The sequence below is a fragment of the Penicillium chrysogenum genome, assembly GCF_028827035.1.
Source record: "Penicillium chrysogenum strain IBT 35668 chromosome Unknown utg000002l_segment0_segment0, whole genome shotgun sequence".
Taxonomy (NCBI): domain Eukaryota; kingdom Fungi; phylum Ascomycota; class Eurotiomycetes; order Eurotiales; family Aspergillaceae; genus Penicillium; species Penicillium chrysogenum.
Genome location: NW_026622750.1, coordinates 432,208 through 451,583, shown reverse-complemented (window position 1 = coordinate 451,583; position 19,376 = coordinate 432,208). Strand labels below are relative to the sequence as shown.

Sequence of the window (19,376 nt, the reverse complement as noted above, 5' to 3'; positions counted from 1 at the left end):
TACTGGCAAAACCAACCTACAAGAGACAGTCTCTGAGTGGTGTGACGGCCTCAAGCAATAGGAATCTATTGGTAGACTATCTGACGAAATCCTAACATGGGGAGAGAAAGGCAAAAGGCAGGGCCTGCTGGCGACGGACTGTCTAGTGCGTGCAAGGAGTTCAAGTTCAGTGAATGCCCTACTCCAAAACAGACCAAATTAAGCAGCTATACAGCTCCGTGACAGAGGCGGACATGGAGAGCTCTAATGGAGTAATATCAGCTAAGGATCAGTAGCCGGGTACTGGTAATGACCGTCTTACCCCAATCACGCTATCTATACCATGCCACTATCGATATTTAGTCACCACAAGTCCTCTTGATCATTGTGCAGGTGGTCTGCGAATGGGATAAGCAGAATGGATTTAAGAAATGGCTTGAGAGTCCTCTTCATATTTTTTGAGATACTTTGGGCTCGTATAATGCTCCAACACGGGAGAACTCTTGACAGCCCACATAAATACCGACTAGTCTCGACTCACTTGGGGGTTTGTATACCCTATCGCGCGCTAATAGCCGCTGGTAGCTTTCTGCAGACGTTCCATCTCTGCACCATACATCTCGCCAGTCATATCCGAGAGTATTGGCCGGGTCATCAGGGGAAGCGATGGAGAGTCTTAGCTTCTCGTAACGAGGTTGCTCATTCCATTCAATCTCAAACTCGATTTCCACTAGCTCGTGCTCTGTAGCCGCAACGGACAAGCCAATAATCTGAGCGTCCCGTGCAAAGTGAACTGTTTGACGGGCGGCAACACTGAAGTCACCTATGCTTGCTCTTCTATCTGACGAATAGACGAAGACAAGTCCGATAATCGCCCGGTCTCGGAAATAGGCCTCAGCTGCGACTATGGTCTCTCTACAGCCGTCGTCATTCTGTGTCTCAAAGTAAAGTTTCCGCACCTGGTCAAAAGGGGGATGTTGTTCCGGGATCATCTGAGCTCTCTGGCTTCCATTCCCAGAAATGACTGCCCGAACGCTATCAGAAGACACATTCAATATCCATGAGATGGCTGTCAATTCCTCGCCAGTGTCACTCTGGTACTGGTGTTGCAGCTTTTGGGGTGGAAGGGAGTGAAAGCCTGGGGAATGGAATGTCACACTGCGAGAACGTGTTGTCTCAATATGTATGGCTGTGACTTGACCTATTTCCATTCCCTGACACTCAGTAGAGGAACCCATCGGAGTGAGCCAGATAGTTAACGATTGGACTTTCTCATCTGGGGAGAGTTCAAAACCATCATCGAGTTCGTTCATCCATTGCCCTACTATGCTGGGACTTGGGTGGTCATAATACTCGAGCTTCAAACCGGATATGCGATTAGAAGATCTGGATCGGCCTCGGATGCCCATGGATGCCTGGATTTTCCGGACATTCTTGAGGGATGCATAGGTCTGATAGTTACCAGGCTTTGAACTGTCTATGAAATGAGTGAATTTTTCGTCGTATCTTAGCTGATCGTCGGGTATCTGATGGCATTCATGATTCACAACATCCGGTATCATAGGTTGTTCGCCACATTGTTGGGACTGGATACCGACTCGGATAAAACGGTGTTTGTTTGCCTAGGTCTCGATCAGAAGCTGTTCGGGGCGCTCAAGGCATTGCTACATACTGCTTCAAGAGCAACAAATCCAGTGATGGTGTTTCCAGGCGGGAAAATTGGTAGAAGTTCAACAGATGCGTAGAGTCGAGAGCGAAGAGGAGCAAAAGTGGCACTTCGTCCATGGTTTGTTAAGACCTGGATCAAAATCAGCATCGCACACGAATGCTTGGAGGATATGTAGAAAAGACCTGCAAGCCACCTAGCCCAATTGTTGAGTGGTGTCTCTGACTGTCTTCTAGAATGCCTACTTGATTGATACGCTCCCCATTTGAGCCATTGACAAAGAAAGAGATTTCGCAGCCGCTGTTGGAGCCGAAAAGTACAGACTTTCCATCAGAGTAGAATATTTCTATTCCAATGAGTGGGTAAGGACTGGATGCCATGTGGAATACAAGCCTTGTCAAGGACCCGAGAAGCAGGCCTCTTGAGCCACCGAAGTCAATATTGATCCGCGGCTCAAAAGCCCGAGAAGGCTGGGATGGTAGGAGAGTACTGATTATCAGATCCTCATGCCTTGGGGGATTCGGTGTCCACAAATGGGCCTGTACACAAGATGAATCCATTACACCTTGAGAGGGGAACTTCACAGAAGCTCCGGCATGGCCGGTCAATTTACCGAGGCCGAGCGAAACGATCTTGAAACAATCTAAACCTGCAAGCAGGCAATACCAATCTAACCTCTCTGGAATGCTAAGGATTCCCTGAGCAATTCCAGGGCCATTGCTATCACCAACCCAGCCCGACGAATCTGAATTTGTGAATATAAACTTAATCCCTGTCAGCCCCTCTGAGCAAAACGCCACGCAAAGAGCTTTCACATGGGAGCTGGACGGAATCTCTATCCACTTCTGGAATGCTGGAATGTGATATCCGACTAAACGATCAACATTGTCCCCTGGCAGAAATAGGGTTATTCCTGATATAAAGCTCCGTGTGCCGATTTGGACAGTGGAAATACCTATTCGCTGTCGATGATGTTGACGCGGCGGCATGAATGGTTGTGTCCTGTGGTAAAGCACACGACATCCTTCATCCAAGGGGCTATCCGCACCAATAGAGGCTAGCTGGCCGGAAAAAGAGCCAGCTATCTCCATAAGCTGAAGCGGCTTTCCAGTACTCTCGCCATCGATTAGCTGAAAATAGCTGCCTTGGCTCTGCACTGGGTGAAAGGCAGATCCATATGGACCATTTCGAAAAACAGCCTCTTGATCCACGAGAGCAGCAATGGGTTCCAGCAGCTGCCGAATTCTCTTTCGATTGACCAAGGGCAGGAGTCTAGCCCTTAGAGATGCCCTGGTCCAAAAGAAAAGCCGAGACCAGTCCCATTTATCTGTAAGTCTCGGGAAAAGAAAGTCTGCCTCCTGACCAAGGAGAAACCTACTTCGCCAGTACAACTGTGGGAGTGTGTCGACGGTTGCAAGTAGAGCTAGATTTCGACATACGAGTCTGATATTCAGAAGCTCTTCAAAGGATAAATATGAAAATATCTCATATTTCAGCTCAGGCGAGAGTGCATCGAAGAAATAGTGCTTGGGTCTTTCCAGTTTTTTACATCTTTCTTCTCTCATGTCATCAGGAAATGGGAGTAGATGCCGGTCATCATTGGACCCAAAGGGACTAGAGGCACAGTTTCCCCCTTCATTGTGGTAGCCAATGCCCACCACGGTCGCAGTCGTCGGGCGAGCACCATCTCGCCCTTTCCAGAGCGAACCGTCAGGTGCCTTGCAGAAACCAAAGGTAGTCGTTTTCAAGTCGTCCACAGAAGGAATCGCACAGGGGTCAGCGTAAAAGTGCGAGCTCAGATCCACTGCCTTAGGCCGCCCGAACGATTTGTGTGTTTGCGCAGCGCCCTCATAGTCGTGGCCAAATTCAAAACTGGAGGCTCCGAGACAAGGAGTGCAATAGAGCTGGTAGAAGACCGACTCTGCAATGGCCGTCTCATTTCGGAAGTAATCATCCTGCCCATGACCGAGCCTGAAGAGAAGCAATCTCCAGCACGAGTTGTGGAAGCCGAAGCACCAACGGCTTTCAGATGGTTCGCAAAGCCTCCATCTCCAGCGCCTCAGTTCCCACGTCGACATAGGATAGATCGTTGCCAAGCGGTGCGTAGAGATTGTTCCGGTAGCGTATTATCCCTAGCCCAGTTATGGTGACATAGCCAAAAGCGGTATTGGTTGAGTAGATGCCGCGTACTTCTGCGTACCAGGGGCGAACGCGGGTCTGCAGAGACGCTGGATCATCGCTATAGGGATCGGGTAGCAGAATGACTCCGCAGAAAGGGCAGTAAACGTTAGAAGGCATCGGGTTAAGTTATCACGCGTTCCCGTACCCCTGGTTGGAGTGGTTAGGCAAGCATAGCCTAGAGCTCGAGTGGTTTCAAAAAGAATCTCACGAAATCTAGCAATGACATCCGCACCTGAGCCGAGCAAGTTGATAGTCAAGCATTGAAGGTTGACGGAGGAGTAACCTTGGAACAGATCTTATGCGCTATGCCCTAGGGGCTCGGACCACAGATCGGGTCCCCCTAAGCCCTTAGTAGGGTTACCGGTCAATGCTTATTAGGGTCCGGGACGAGAGTCGATAGAGATTTCTGCCTAAAGTCCCCGACTAGAGGTCTCGACGTGAGATTCGGAAAGGATCGTATGGTTTATATTGAGTTAGCTTTGCCAACGACTAAGTACTACGGAATACGGTAACGATATTATATATAAGTATAGAAACGGATCTATATAGATCCGGCTAATAAGGTATAAGATATATTTATATAAGGAAATAGGCTTCTAGGATTATATCCTCCCCTACCGAATAGGAAAAAGGTCCTCCGTTTCCCGAAGGTTATATAAGTGAGCTTAAAAACTCCCCTAAGATCCTAGAAAGATATTATAAATAAGCGTACGTATAAAATTAGATCTGTTAAAGATAGTATAGGTATATAGGGGTATAAATAAAGGAAATATCTTAGTAAGTCTCTAAGAATAGTATTAATAAAGGCCTAAAGGCCTTTATAAGACTTAGGGTCTTTAATAAAGGGATAAAATAGGTAGTGAGGGTATAAATTTAGCTTTTTAATAGTTATTAAAGATAGTTTAAGAGACGTTTAGATAAAGAAGGGTACTTCTAAAATAAGGAATCTACTAATTAGTGCCTATAAGATATCTAAAGAACTCTTACTTCTACCTTTATAAATAAGACTAGTCTCCTATCTTAAGAAAGTGTAGTATTTCTCTTTACTAGTTTAATCCTACTCTTTTCTCTTTTTTACCTTTTTATATATTACTATTTCTATCACTTTTATTATCCCCCTATATCTAACTTTATCTAATTTTATTAGTTTAAAGCTTTAAATATCTTTCTATATTATCGATAAGGTATAAATAATCTTATAAAGGACTATATAAAGCTAATTAAAGCTAATATCTCTCTTCTAGATTATAGTAATATAGTTAGAGATAGGAAATATATTACCCTAATAAACGCTACTCTAGCCGCTACTCTAGCGGACCTTATAATATCTCCTATATAATATATATAGATAGTATAAATATAGGCCGCTTTCTAGAAGAACGTTCTAACTAAGATTATAGGTACTAATAAAGTTAAGAAAGCGCCTAAAGATATTAGACTAATTCCTAAGGTTATTACTAGTCCTATAGCTCCCTTTATAGGGGCTAGCGATAATAGCGGCGCTATTAGTATAGCTAATCCTACTAACGCGGTAGCTAATAGCGTTCCTCCTATTACTAAAAAGGCTAGTATAGATATCTCTATAGCTAGAGGGGCTATTAGTCTTATTATAAAGGTTCCTATACTAGCTAGGAGGGTACCTATATCTCCTATCGCGAAAGAACCTACGTCCCCTACCCTTTTTAAATATAGTAGTATAGGTAGTTAGTTATATACTATCCTCTTTTCTACCGATATAGGGGCCTAGATATAAGCGTAAGTAGAGAGTAGTAAGTTTCTTCGAGAACTATTATCCGTTTAGAAGTTAGCTAACTCTATTTCTAGCTCCGAATTTAGGGGTAGATACGAACGGGTTCCTACTCCTCTCGCGGCTATCTACTAATATTATAGACTAAGTTTAGTTTAAGGTAGACCCTTAGCGTACTATTATTAATTAATAGATCGGTAAAATAAGTAAGGTATCTTTATAAATAAACGTACGCGCGGTTTTAAGCTAGCTTATAGGCTATAAGGTATATATAGGTAGGGTATATGTTGACATGCATGGTATGTCTTTATGCCTTTGTCCCTTTATGCAGACTGAGCCTTTGCTTTGTCAGTTTGATATGTCAGTTTGCTATGTCTTTGTTAGTACAGGCTTCATATACAGCCTGTTTTTCCATAGATTCATAGCATGCATCTTCTTCCCGATTTTCCCTACATGCTAGTTCATCTCACTAGCAGTCCTCCTTCGTAGCCTCAATAGGTTATGAGCCCTTGCTCTCTCCGAGCACATCTTTGTTAGCTTTAGCAGCAGGGGTAGCGAGGCTAAATGCCTCCTACCCCTAGCACCGCTAGCACCTTACCATCCAACAATATGCTTTCTAGTGAGATTATCATCTCCACAGGCCGCATTTTTCTAAACAGAGATTTTTCTATCGCGAAAACTCTGCATTTTCCACCAGCCAGTCACGATGACTGGTTTAGAAAACACCGCAATACCCCTTTCACAAAGATACGACAGCGAGAAGTTCGCTAGAGCCAGATGCCAGAGCGGGACGCCAGATGCCAGAGCGCGATGCCAGATGCCAGATGCGAGAGCGAGAAACCAATCGAAATCTAATCTCACCCTACCTACGATTACAGGCTATCATACACCGCTTAAGAGACCTAGCGAGTGTGGTACGGAATAGTACGCTAAGACGGCTGATATGGAGCGGATCCAGTGTTAGGAGCTAGCACGCTAAGTTCGTCGAGGAGGGGGATCACTGTTTAAAGGACAGACCCGGGAGGTATGGACAGTCAGGTATCGGTGGTGAAGAGGAGGTTTATGCGGATTGATTTTTACTATGCGAACCAGATTGATTTTTGCTTTTGATGCTCAGTCTGGGGGGTGTGTTGACATGCATGGTATGTCTTTTTGCCTTTGTCCCTTTGTGCAGACTGAGCCTTTGCTTTGTCAGTTTGATATGTCAGTTTGCTATGTCTTTGTTAGTACAGGCTTCATATATAGCCTGTTTTTCCATAGATTCATAGCATGCATCTTCTTCCCGATTTTCCTTACATGCTAGTTCATCTCACTAGCAGTCCTCCTTCGTAGCCTCAATAGTATACGAGCCCTATAAGCGTAGAAACGGACTATTCGCCTCCTACTAGATCGTTTTCCTCTCTAGTTTTAGATTCTAGTAGACCTTAGTATATACCTACTATTAGTAGTTAAGTAGGGCGAACTAGTATTCCTTCTATAAGTATAGTCCTAGATATAATTCTTTCTATTTCTAACCTTTTATAGGGCTAACCGGCGATATTATAACTAAGACTCCTAACTAGACTCCCTAATAGATATATAAGCTTATCCGCTAGTTCTAGCTAGATAGCCTATACTTATCTATATCTAATCTATACCGTTTTACTAATACTAATACTAGTGTAGCCTATAGGAGGGTTAATAAGGGAAAGGATAAGGCTATTATATCTAATATAGTTATAATTAGTAAGCGTAAGGGGTTAAGTAAAGTCACTTCTACTTCTATAACTCTAGTAAAGGCCGTTAAAGGACCTAAGACTTAGTCTAAATCTAATAAGAAGCGCTTAACTACTAAGGGAAGCGCTGTTGGCAATGGAGTTAACCTGCTGGCAATGGACTAGTGCCCCTTTCGGAAAGGTCGCTCTTGGCAGTCAGTTTTTAATACGAGTGCCATTTATTATGGTATTGCCTTAGTAAAAGACATAGCCCCCGAATATCTCCAGCCATAGAGTATATCTGCGGTCGGTCTGATCTTTACACTCCCCCTCCCCCCCTTTTCGTCTAATTATAAAGCTCCCCGTAAATCACGTGATCTGGATAGGGTTTGTTTGCTAGGGTTTGCCGAGTCCCCCCACAAACATTCTGGTCTCCTATAGTAAAAGCTGCACTTTCACCTACACTTTTACAACCCCCTTTTTTATCAATTTCATCACTTTTACACCTATTTTCATCTATTTTTATCGGTTTAAAAACGCACTTTGATTTTTACTTTAAATTGGTTTTAAATGTAGGTAAAAATGAAGCTTTTACTATGGGAAACCAGAATGCAAATTGACATTGACATTCATATATAGATTTTTTATTTGTGTGCGGACTCGGTCAACCCTAGCAAACAAGCCCTATATAGATCACGTGATTTACGGGTAGCTTCATGATCGGATTAAAATGATCGGATGAAAAGTGGGGAGGGCCGATCGCAGAAGTACTCTGTGGCTGGAGATGTTTGGGGGCTGTATTTTTTACTAAGGCAATACCATTGAAAGTAGCACTTGTATTAAAAACTGACTGCCAAGAGTGACCTTTCCGAAAGGGGCACTAGTCCATTGCCAGCAGGTAAACTCTATTGCTAATAGCGTTTCCCAACTACTAATACCGCTAAGAAAGGTAGTAAAAAGAAGAAGAAGACTAAGGACACTCCCGCTCCTCCTCCTATATTATATACTAAACCTTATTCTAGACTATCTTTTAATAAGGAGCTATATATAACGCTACTTAACTAGCTAGATATTTACTAGTTATAGCGAGAATAGTAAGTAGTTTACTAATATCTTTACCTATTTATAGGTAGTTTGAATCTAGATATACTATAATTTCGAAGTTATATAGATATTAGATATTATATATAAATAGATTAATAAAGAGGAGTCTATCGCGGATTCTAGTAAAGGAAGTTCTAACTCTAAGGATATCTTTAACTATTAAGAGTAAGTTAGGGGCTATTATAGATATAGATAGGTTAATTTTTAGGCCTTATACCCTTTTTTATTATTTATTAGTTCTCTATTAAGGTTTTATACCTCTATTTATATATTTAAGTGTACGTTTTAAGGCCTTATATCTCCGTTTATATAGTTATATAATTCGTTTTTCTTTAAGTCTAGCCTTTTATATATAGCTCCTTTAGTATTATTACTAGAAATATAATTAATCTTCTAATACCTAGCTTCTTATAGTTATAAGTTTTTAGATCTCTCTAGATAGGGGTAGAATAATAACTATAAAAAGGTATAAGGTTTAGCTTAAGCCTTATTTAGGCTTATAATAAGCGTCTTTAGCCGATTTATATCTATCGGATTTATTTTATTTAAGATCTTTAGATTTATAGTTATTTACTTTTAAATCCTACTTATTAGTACTAGATATACCTTATTCTAATATTTTATCGATAGTTCTCTTTTATCTCTTATATATAGCTATTTATATCTCTATAATAATATATTTAGCTATAACTTCCTCCTTTAAGAATTCTATATAGACTCCTAAGCGCCTAAATTTCTATTATTCCTTTTTTATAAATATAAAAAGATTTATATAAATTAGTAGAGGGGGTTCTATCTTATTAAGGATTTTATAGAGTTCTTTTAGATAGCTAATCTTTTAGCTAGCTTATTATAGAGCTAACTAGCTAGTTAGCGATACTTATAGGCTAGGATTATCGCTAATATTTATATCTATTAGTCTTATACTATTAATAAGGTCCTAAAGAATATATTTATTTAATTTAGTAAAGGTATAAGTCTCTAATAGATAGGCTTATATAACTTTATATAGCCTAAATTATATACTCTTAAACTTCTATTTTACTTTATTCTTTATTAGGATCTAGTTATTAATTTTAAAGCTAGTCTTTATAATTATAGAGTCTTAGATCTTTTATTTTTAGATAGTATAAATAAATAAAAGCTTATTTACTTTAAAGTAGGTATCTATAAATTATTATATTTATTTATCTTAGTTAGTTCTTTTCTAAGCGTTAGATTATTTACCTCTATTAGCGATAATATAGGGGTATATACTATAGACTAGGAAGTAGGGACTCTTTCTTATAATAGCGTATTCTTAAATATAGGCGGCGAATAGCGTTTTTATAAGATATTTATCTTAAAATCTTATAGGCTTACCTATAAGATATTTTATAAGTATATAGCTAATAAAACTATTAAAGTTCTCTATCTTACTATTAGTATAGGGGTAGTAGGGGGTTATTATCCTATAATAGGCTCTTAGTAGACTTATAAAATATTTTATAGCTTTAAATAAGAGGTTTACACTATTATTAGAGAGTAGTTTATTAAATACGCTATAGTATATATATAGATCGCGGAATAAGAATTCTATAAGCGTTTCTTTAGTTATATTAGGGACTATCTAGATAACTAGCTAGCTAGTTATATAGTCGATCGCTATAATAATCTATCGATTTCTATTTAGCGTAGCTAGAAAAGGGCTAATAAAGTCGATACCCTATCGTTTAAATAGGCGGATATCACTTATTACTATATATTATACTATCTCTTATTTAAGGCTTTTATAAGAACCTTATAAGACTTAGTAGTTTAGGTAATTCTTTATAGATTTTTCTATATCGGCTTAGATTAATAGCTACTAACCTTAGAGGCGGATTATACTATTAAGGCCTAGGAACCTAAGATAGCTAAACTTATAATAAGCTTTCTAGAGGAGCTTAGTATAGAATAGGGGGTCTAGATATAAAGAGATAACTCTATCTTTATATATAAAGATAAGTTATTAGTTATCTTTTAGGAATTGATATACGTACCCCCCCCCTTGCTAATTATACCCCCCTGCCTGAAAATTCAGGAATTTATACTACCGCCTTCCTAATCTGGTACCGCTTTTACCTCGATAACCATATCTACCTACCGACCTCCTCACCGCCTTCGAGATTTTACACCGCCTTCGTGTCAAACTACCCCCTAACACTATAGGACGACAGTAGATACCTGCAATTTATATATAAATATATAGTAAAATCAAGTCACTTTAGTCCTATATAGGACTCGAGCAAATCTGATAATGCAATTCTGGTTTATATATATTAACCTACCTTCTCCCAACTTATTTTTTTATCTATATTTGTACTAAATCATTAGTTTTAATCCTTTTTTTCATTATTTCTATCCTAATTTTGTCATTCTAGTAACTAAAATGGCCTCTTTAGGCCTAGTATACCTTGATTCGTCCGATTCGGACGCTAATTTATACTATAAGATCGTCCCCGAGTCCCTACCTATACTACTAAGCACCCTACCGAGTCCCCGATTAATCACTAAACCGGTTAGTGTGGAGATACCCTCGATACCCCCTATCGATACTATAGTAGTTGTACGATACACTAGAGGCTAGGATCACTATAGTGAATAACTATAGCCGCGCGAATAGTTATATAGTACTAAGCCGACGTTTAAAACGGACGAAAAGGGGTGTGAAGAAGACTATTCGTATTATATACGACCGATAGCGAGAGTCACTAGGCGATATAAACCTTTCTATCTACGATTAGAATGATTCTGTCTACGATTAGAATGATTTTATCTACAATCAGAATGATTCTATCTACGATTAGAATAATTCTATCTATAATTAGAAGAGAACACAAAATACTATAACAATCGCTAATACCTACCCGTTTTCTATCTCGCTTCGCCTTTAATACGATACCGAGACTTAGCGTTTTATAGTTAAAAACTCTTCGTATAACTATAGTCCCTCCCCTCTATTAACCTATATAATGCTACGCTAGGCTAAGCTTACTAAGAAGAAGGAAGAGATTAGAACGTAGCTTCTATAAGGTCTCCTAACCTATAAGATCTTAACCGGTCTCCGATAAAGTGATTCTTACCTAATACCCCGGGATATCTATAACTTTAGGAAGAAGCTAAGTATTAAGTTTCTTACTAGTCGTATACCACTTTAGGCGCTACTAATAGAGCTCTCTAAGAACGGCGAGTGGATTTTTAAATATAAAGTTAATAACGAAAACTATATAGCTAGCCTCTTTTATATATATAAAATGAGCGTTAGGATACTAAAATTAAACCTTTAGGTTATATCTATAGATTATACGTATAAGACTAATCGGTATAGTTTACCCCTACTTAATATTATTGGTTTTACTATATCCGGATTAACCTTCTACCTCGTATTTACTTTTATAAGAGACGAAAAGGATAATTCCTACTAGGTGATTCTTAAATACCTAGCTAAGGTATATAAAACCCTTCGCCTTATACCCCTAAGGACGATTCTTATAGATAAAGAGGATACGCTAATAAATACTATTAAGGTTATCTTTCCTAAGACGAAGAGTATAATCTATATCTAGTATATTAATATAAATATCCTTAAGAAAGCCCGTCTAATCCTTCGAGAGTAGATTATAAAGGCCCGGAGAGAGCTATAAGCTAGCACCTAGGCTTCTAGCACCTAGGCTTCTAGCACCTAGGCTTCTAACACTTAGGCTTCTAACACCTAGCGTTAATTAAAGGCCTAATAAGAACGGGAGCTTCTCTAGAAGATAGATAAAGCCTAGAAAAAAATACTTAAGCGCTAGAACCGGATTGTATACGCTACTACCCTAGAGGCTATATATTAAAAGTGGGAATTCTTTAAAGATACCTATAAAGACCCGTTATTCTAACCGTTTATTAAGTATATCTAAAAGGAATAGCTTAATAATTATCCTAAGCGGTTTCTTTATTATTATACTACTTAATACCTCTATCTCGGCGAGATTACTACCTCTTAGACTAAATTAGCTTATTAGCTCCTAAAGCGGGAGATACTAGTTTCGATAAGTGATTTACTAGTTCTTCTCTAGGGTTTTAAGCGCGCTATAAAGCTTTAGTTTCGGAAGATCGAGGATAAGATCGAGAACGATAAGATTAGGAAGCTAACTATAATTCTACTAGCTTATAGACTACTAATTAGAAGAGTCTTAGCTAAAGCGATTTAGTATATAAGGAATCTTCGCGTATATTATCTTCCTAAAAGACTAGATAAACCGCTAATTCTATTCTCTTATAATTATAATTCGAAGAATACTACTAGATTCCCCTTAGTACGAGGATAAACAAAGATATCTCGAACCTAAGCTATACTATTAACAATAGTATCTTTATATAGTATCCGCACCGCTAATCGATCCTATACTTTTACTTTAAGATCCCCTCCACGTTCGACGACGGGGACGTCTATAAAGAGCTAGAAATTTTATCACTAAGCAAAGTAGCATCTAGGCTAGCACCTAGGCTAGTACCTAGGCTAGTATCTAGGCTAGCACCTAGGCTAGCATCTAGGCTAGTATCCAGTCTTCACCAGATCCCCTCACACAGTCTTCACCAGATCCCCTCATATAGGATCGATCTACCTAGCGAGATCCCTCGGGATTCGAATACGTGCTTACATAGGAACGAGGACGAGGATAGGGACGGGGACGGGGACGGGGATAGGGAAGGCCGCGGGGACGAGGACGTGGACGAGGAGCAACTATGATAGAGGGGGGTGAAACTGGTAGTGTAGGCCGAGGACGGGGATAGCGCGCGCGGGGACCTGGTTGAGAAGCTTATTTAACCTATATGTGTAAACAAATACTTAATTCAATGAGAATGTGCAATTTTTTCTGATCAAAATGCATGTTTTTTTACTATGTAAACCGGAATTCCTATGGTGGTGGCAGAATTATATGGCAGAAAACCCTGCACTGGCAGAAAGTATGGCAAAATCCGGTGTCGCACCCAATTAGGAAGGCGGTAGTATAAATTCCTGAATTTTCAGGCAGGGGGGGGGTACGTATATCAATTCCCTATCTTTTATAGGAGTTTAAAGGAATATCTTAGTAGTTTAGAAACTAAGTTAGTATATTTCTTTATAGCTTTCTTAAAAGCTAGGTCTTCCGGTTCTATATTATCTTATAGGAATTAGGTTATAGCTATAAGCTATTCCTCCTCTAGGATACTATATACTATTATTATAAGTGTAAGGTATCTATTACTAATAGGCCTTTTAAGGCTTATATTAGCTAATAGTATCGGCTATAATATTCTTAGAGCCCTTTTGGTATTAAATAGATAGCTAATATTATTAGAATTCTATAATCTATTAGATAAGGCGTTTACTATATTCTTTTATAGTATTTAGATATTATAGAGATATATTATCTATAATAATAATAGTCTTAAACCGATCCCTATTAATATACCTATCCTATATATAGATAGCTTCTTTAATAGCTAGTAACTCTTTCTTATATATAAAATAGCTTAGCTCTATACTATATAGTTTATAGCTATTATATACTACTAAATAGAGTTTCTTATTATTATCCTCTTATATAAGGACTATACCAAAGGTCTATTTAGAGATATCTATTTTAATAATATATAGCTAGTTCTAATCTAGCTATTTAAGGATTAGAAAGGATTAGAGCGGAGATAAGAAGGTCTTTTATCTTCTAGAAGGCGCTTTTATAGACCTCTATCTAAATAATAGGGCGGAAACGTTATTTATAAAGTATACTATTACTTTCTTTTAGGAGCTTATAGAGTAGTATATATATCTTTAAGAAGTTATAAATAAATCGATAATAATAAGTAGCTAAACTAAGAAATTAGCGGATATTATAGATAGTCTAGGATCGCGGCTATACTTATATAGCTTTAATCTTAACTAAAAGGGGTTATATCGTCCTATTTCTAATAATATAGCTATAGAATTCTAATTTATAAGTTATAAATATATATTTTATTAGTAATATATAAAGTTATTATTTCTTTAAGAGTATAAGGACTTCTTTAATATATTTCCGATACTCTTCGATTATAGCTAAAAAGATAAGGATATTATTAAGATATACTACTATATTATAGCTAAAGAGAGGTTATAATATATTATTTATAATAAATTAGAAGGTAGTAGATATATTATATAATCCGAATAGTATAGTAAGCTATTTATACTTCCCCTAAATAGTATTAAATACAGTTTTTTAATAGAACCCTCTCCTATATAGATCTACTAATACCCGGCCCGGCTATTAGATCGATTTTTAAGAGGATCTATATATTTCTAACGATATCTAAAAGCTTTTAGATTTATAGAAAGGGGTATCTATTTTTAGCTATTATATTATTTAAAGCCCTATAATTAATATATATTCGCTATTTTCTATATATAGTTTATAGGCGAATACTACTAGAAATCCTTATATACTATTAGATTTATAGATTAAGCCTTTTTTAATAAGATCTTTAACTTATTTAGCTTATTTATTAAGCTAAATAATAGAGAGTCTATATATATCAATAGGGGATTGATATAGCCACCCCCCCTCTGGATCAGACCACCCCCCCTACTTGAAAAATCAGTCACCGCCTTCCTAATCAAGTAATGTCTCTGCCTTAATATCTGCACCTATCTACCGCCCTCCTTACCGCCTTCGAGGCTTTATACCGCCTTCGTGTCAAACCCCCCTAACACTATAGGACGATAGTAGATACCTACAATTTATATATAAATATATAGTAAAAACTAGTCACTTTTGTCCTATATATATTATAGGACTCGAGTAGCAATTAATCTAATAATATAATTCTAGTTTATATATATTAACCTACCTTCTCCTAACTCATTTTTTATCCGTATTTACACTACATTATTAGTTTTAATCCCTTTTTTTTAATTATTTCTATCCTATTTTTACTATTCTAGTAATTAAAATAGCCTCTTTAGGCCTAGTATACCTTAATTTATCGGATTCCGACCCTAGTTCGGACTATAAGATCGTTCCCGAGTCCCTACCTACACTACTAAGTACCGATATCCCTATACTACTAAGTATCTAGCTAATCGACGAGCTAGCTCCTATATTAAATACTAAGCTAAGTCTTCCTCTCCTCTACTAGCGGTATAACGATATAGAGTGCGTAACGTTATTATTTAAGGACTATACTAAACGTTATAGTTTTATACTTTTAACCTTATATTTAAAGCGTATAAAGAAGGGGGTAAAGAAGATAATTCGGCTATAATATAACTAGGGTAGCGTATATCGAGACCGTTTTAATTATAATCGTATATATAATATAATAATAACTATAAAAGAGTGTCTATTTTTAATCTTATTTCGGCTATAATACGATATAAATAATTAGATTCCTATTTTTAATTATCGATACTATAACTATAGCCCTTCCCTTCTATCTACTTTTACTTTATACTATAGCGAGGAAGTTATAGCGAAGTCTAAATAGATTATAAAGGCTATTAAATAAGGACTCTATATAAATTAGATTATATCTAGGTTATAAAAGGATAACCTAGATCCTTATATTATATCTTATAATATCTATAATTTCCGGAGGAAGCTTAATAGTAAATTTCTTATTAGTTATACTCCTATCTAAATATTACTAATAGAGCTCCCTAAGGATAGCTAATAGATCTTTAAATACGAGGTTAACGATAAGAACTATATTACTATTTTATTTATAATATATAAAATAAGTATTAGTCTATTAAAGACTAACCCTTAGGTGATCTTAATAGACTATATATATAAGACTAATTAGTATAGTCTTCCTTTATTTAATATTATAGGATTTACTACTATAGGATTAACCTTTTATATTAGCTTTACCTTTATAAAGGATAAGAAAGAGGATACCTACGAAGTTATTCTTAGTTATCTTACTAAAATATATAACTCCCTTAATCTAGAAGCTCCCCGGACGATTCTTATAGATAAAGAAGATACGCTTATTAACGTAATTAAGCTTATTTTTCCTAAGATAAAGAGTATAGTCTATATCTAGTATATTAATATAAATATCCTAAAGAAGGCCTACCTAATCCTTCGAGATTAGGTTATAAGGGCCTAGAGAGAGTAGTAAGCTAGTACCGAGGCTAGCACTAAGGCTAGCACTAAGGCTAGCACTAAGGCTAGCACCTAGGCCGGCACCTAGGCTAGCACCTAAACTAGCACTTAGGCTAGCACCTAGGCCGGTACCTAGTGTTAGTTAAAGGCCTAATAAGAGCGGGAGCTTCTCTAGAAGGTAGATAAAGCCTAGAAAAAAATGCTTAAGCGTTAGAATCGTATTATATACGCTACTACTATAGAAGGTATAAATTAGTAGTAGGAATTCTTTAAAGAGCGCTATAAGGATCTAATTTTCTAACCTCTTTTTCTCTATCTTTAAGGTAAATAGCTTAATAGCTATCCTAAGCGATTTCTTTATTATTATACCGCTTAGTATCTCTATCTTAGTAAGATAGCTATATCTCGAACTAAATTAGCCTATTAGCTTCTAAAGTAGGGGATATAGGTTTCTACTAATAATTTACTAGTTATCTTTTAGTCGTTCGATTGTACTATAAACCTCTAATTTAGTAAGATCTAAAATAAGATTAAGAATAATAAGATTAGAAGACTAACTATAATCCTATTAGCCTATAGATTACTTATTAGGAAAGTCTTAGCTAAAGTAATATAGTATATAAAGAACCTTCGTATATATTATCTTCTAGAAGGCCTAGATAAACTACTAATTCTATTATCTTATAATTATAATTCGAAGAATACTACTAGATTCCCTTATATCTATATTATTAAATAGTATAAGGATAAAAAGAAGTGCTTTAAGCCTAATCTTTACTATTGATATTAGTATCTATATTTAGTATCTATACCGCTAATCGATCCTTTATTTCTACTATAAGATCCCCTCTAGGTTCGATAATAAGGACGTCTATAGGGAGCTAGGAATTTTATTATAGAGTTGTTGGAGGTCACGTGACCTCCTCACATGCTCCCTCACACTTTAGCTAGCTCACCTATAGATGGTTTCTTCTCTTCTTCACGCATGTTATCACTTTTCCAGAGCATACTACCTTTTCTCTGTAGTCTGTCTCTATCAGGTTATGAGCGCCTATCATTGAAGCCTCTATCTTACAATAAGCTTCAATTCCCCGTTTTTACCTCACTTCTTAGCGAAGTTGCGTCACGCCAAGAAAACTCTGTGTAGGCCCGTAGCAGAGTTTTCTAGATCGAGGCTTCGATCTACACCCCGCTTCCGAGCATTTCTGATTGGACTAATCAGAACCCTCTATTCATCTATATCTAGATTTTATCTATTTGTATCACTTCTACATTATTTACGACCGTCATTCTCCCGCCGAGACCGTTCGTCAACCTTATCACCCTTTTATCCTAACCGTACGAAAACTCTTTTTCGACTATCACTATATCGACTCCCTACGATTTCGATCGGCAAAAGGAATCCGACATCACAAAAATTGTACCAAAGCTTAAGGGTGAATCCAATTTCGCCTAATGGTAGCACAGATTATATATGACCCTTAGGGGTAATAACAAAATCTATATTAAGCTCATCTAGGGTACTATCATAAAACCCACCCTACCGGACCTTAGTGATAAATCACCGGAAACCCTACGAGAACTAGCTGAATATAATGTAACTATAGCTACTCTTACTTTAGGATCTAATACTCGACCTACTCCTATCTCTAAAGCTCTTATCCGAGAGCTTATTCGAAAGTAAAAGTAAGAGAATCAAGAGCTTATAAAGGAATACTAAGTCCTCGTTAATAAGTGGGATTCTATTAACGTTTATTACTATAACCAGATTTTCGGCACTCTTGATCCTATCCCTACCTCTTATATATAGAATATTAATAACCCACGAGACATATATAAGCACCTTCGTACGGAGTACGGCACCTTATTATAGTAAGGCAATTTCAAACGCTTTAAGATCCTCGTCAATTTATAATATAAAAATAACAACCCTATAGAATTTATGCGGAAGTTTAAAGAAGCTCTTTTCGAAATCTAGTAAAGAAATTTAGTTATACCACTAGATATAGTGCTTAACTTCTTTATTAAGGCTATTTAGGGTAATCCTCGATATTACACCTTCATCTAAAATTTAAGACCGGATTTAAAGGACCCTAACTTTATAGTAGAAGTCTACTATGACTTCACAATAATAGAGGGTTCTAATCATATTACGAACTCTAGTTCTAATTCTAATTCGTATAACCATTCGGCTAATATAATATCTATAAAGGACTTATCTACTTTAAGTACTAACTCTAATTCTTCGTCTAATAAGAAAGATAAGAAGAAGAATAATAAGTCTAAATCTAACGATAAAGACAAGCAGTCTTTAAATAAAAAGGATAAGAAGAAGTAGGACTATAAGAAGGATACCATTTAGTGTAAGTTACACAATACACTTAGGAACCATTATACCCGTCACTATCATTTAAAAACTAGCGGATCTGCTAATACTATTCATTAGTAACCTTAGCAATAACCTATCTAATAGTAGCAATTTAGCTTTTAATAGCTACAACAAATCCCTATCCTATAACCCGGTCAGATTATAGGCTAGGTTAACAACTAAGGCAGGTTAATTACACTTCCTCCTTAGCAATAGAGACCGTAAGCTAATACTGTCTATCCTACTCCCCCTCCCTAGCAAGGTCCTTCCTTAGGAGACCCCTTCTTTCGGTATAATAACCTATTTACTAACGCGCTATTTCAAACTAAAGATTATAGGGGGGTCTATATTATATCTAAAGAAGGACTGATAGCTGACTCTAGCGGAGATATCACTAGGTAGATGATTGATTCCGGCACTAGCACATATATAACCCCTCTCCGAGCTATTTTTATTAATTTTAAATAGTGTGTTTTACTAGTTTCCACTACTACTAGTGATC

The 19,376-nt window shown here is 37.1% G+C and overlaps 1 protein-coding gene across 1 annotated transcript; it reads right to left on the bottom strand.

The window, feature by feature from the left end:
* Positions 1–516: 516 nt before the first annotated feature.
* Positions 517–3,943, bottom strand: N7489_003764 (uncharacterized protein; the record flags this gene model as incomplete). The annotated part of the gene is made up of 7 exons (XM_056709516.1): positions 517–537; positions 597–1,601; positions 1,652–1,777; positions 1,891–2,537; positions 2,601–3,036; positions 3,085–3,600; positions 3,716–3,943. The coding sequence occupies 7 exons, from the start codon at positions 3,941–3,943 to the stop codon at positions 517–519; spliced, it is 2,979 nt and encodes a 992-aa protein (XP_056567937.1).
* Positions 3,944–19,376: the final 15,433 nt, after the last annotated feature.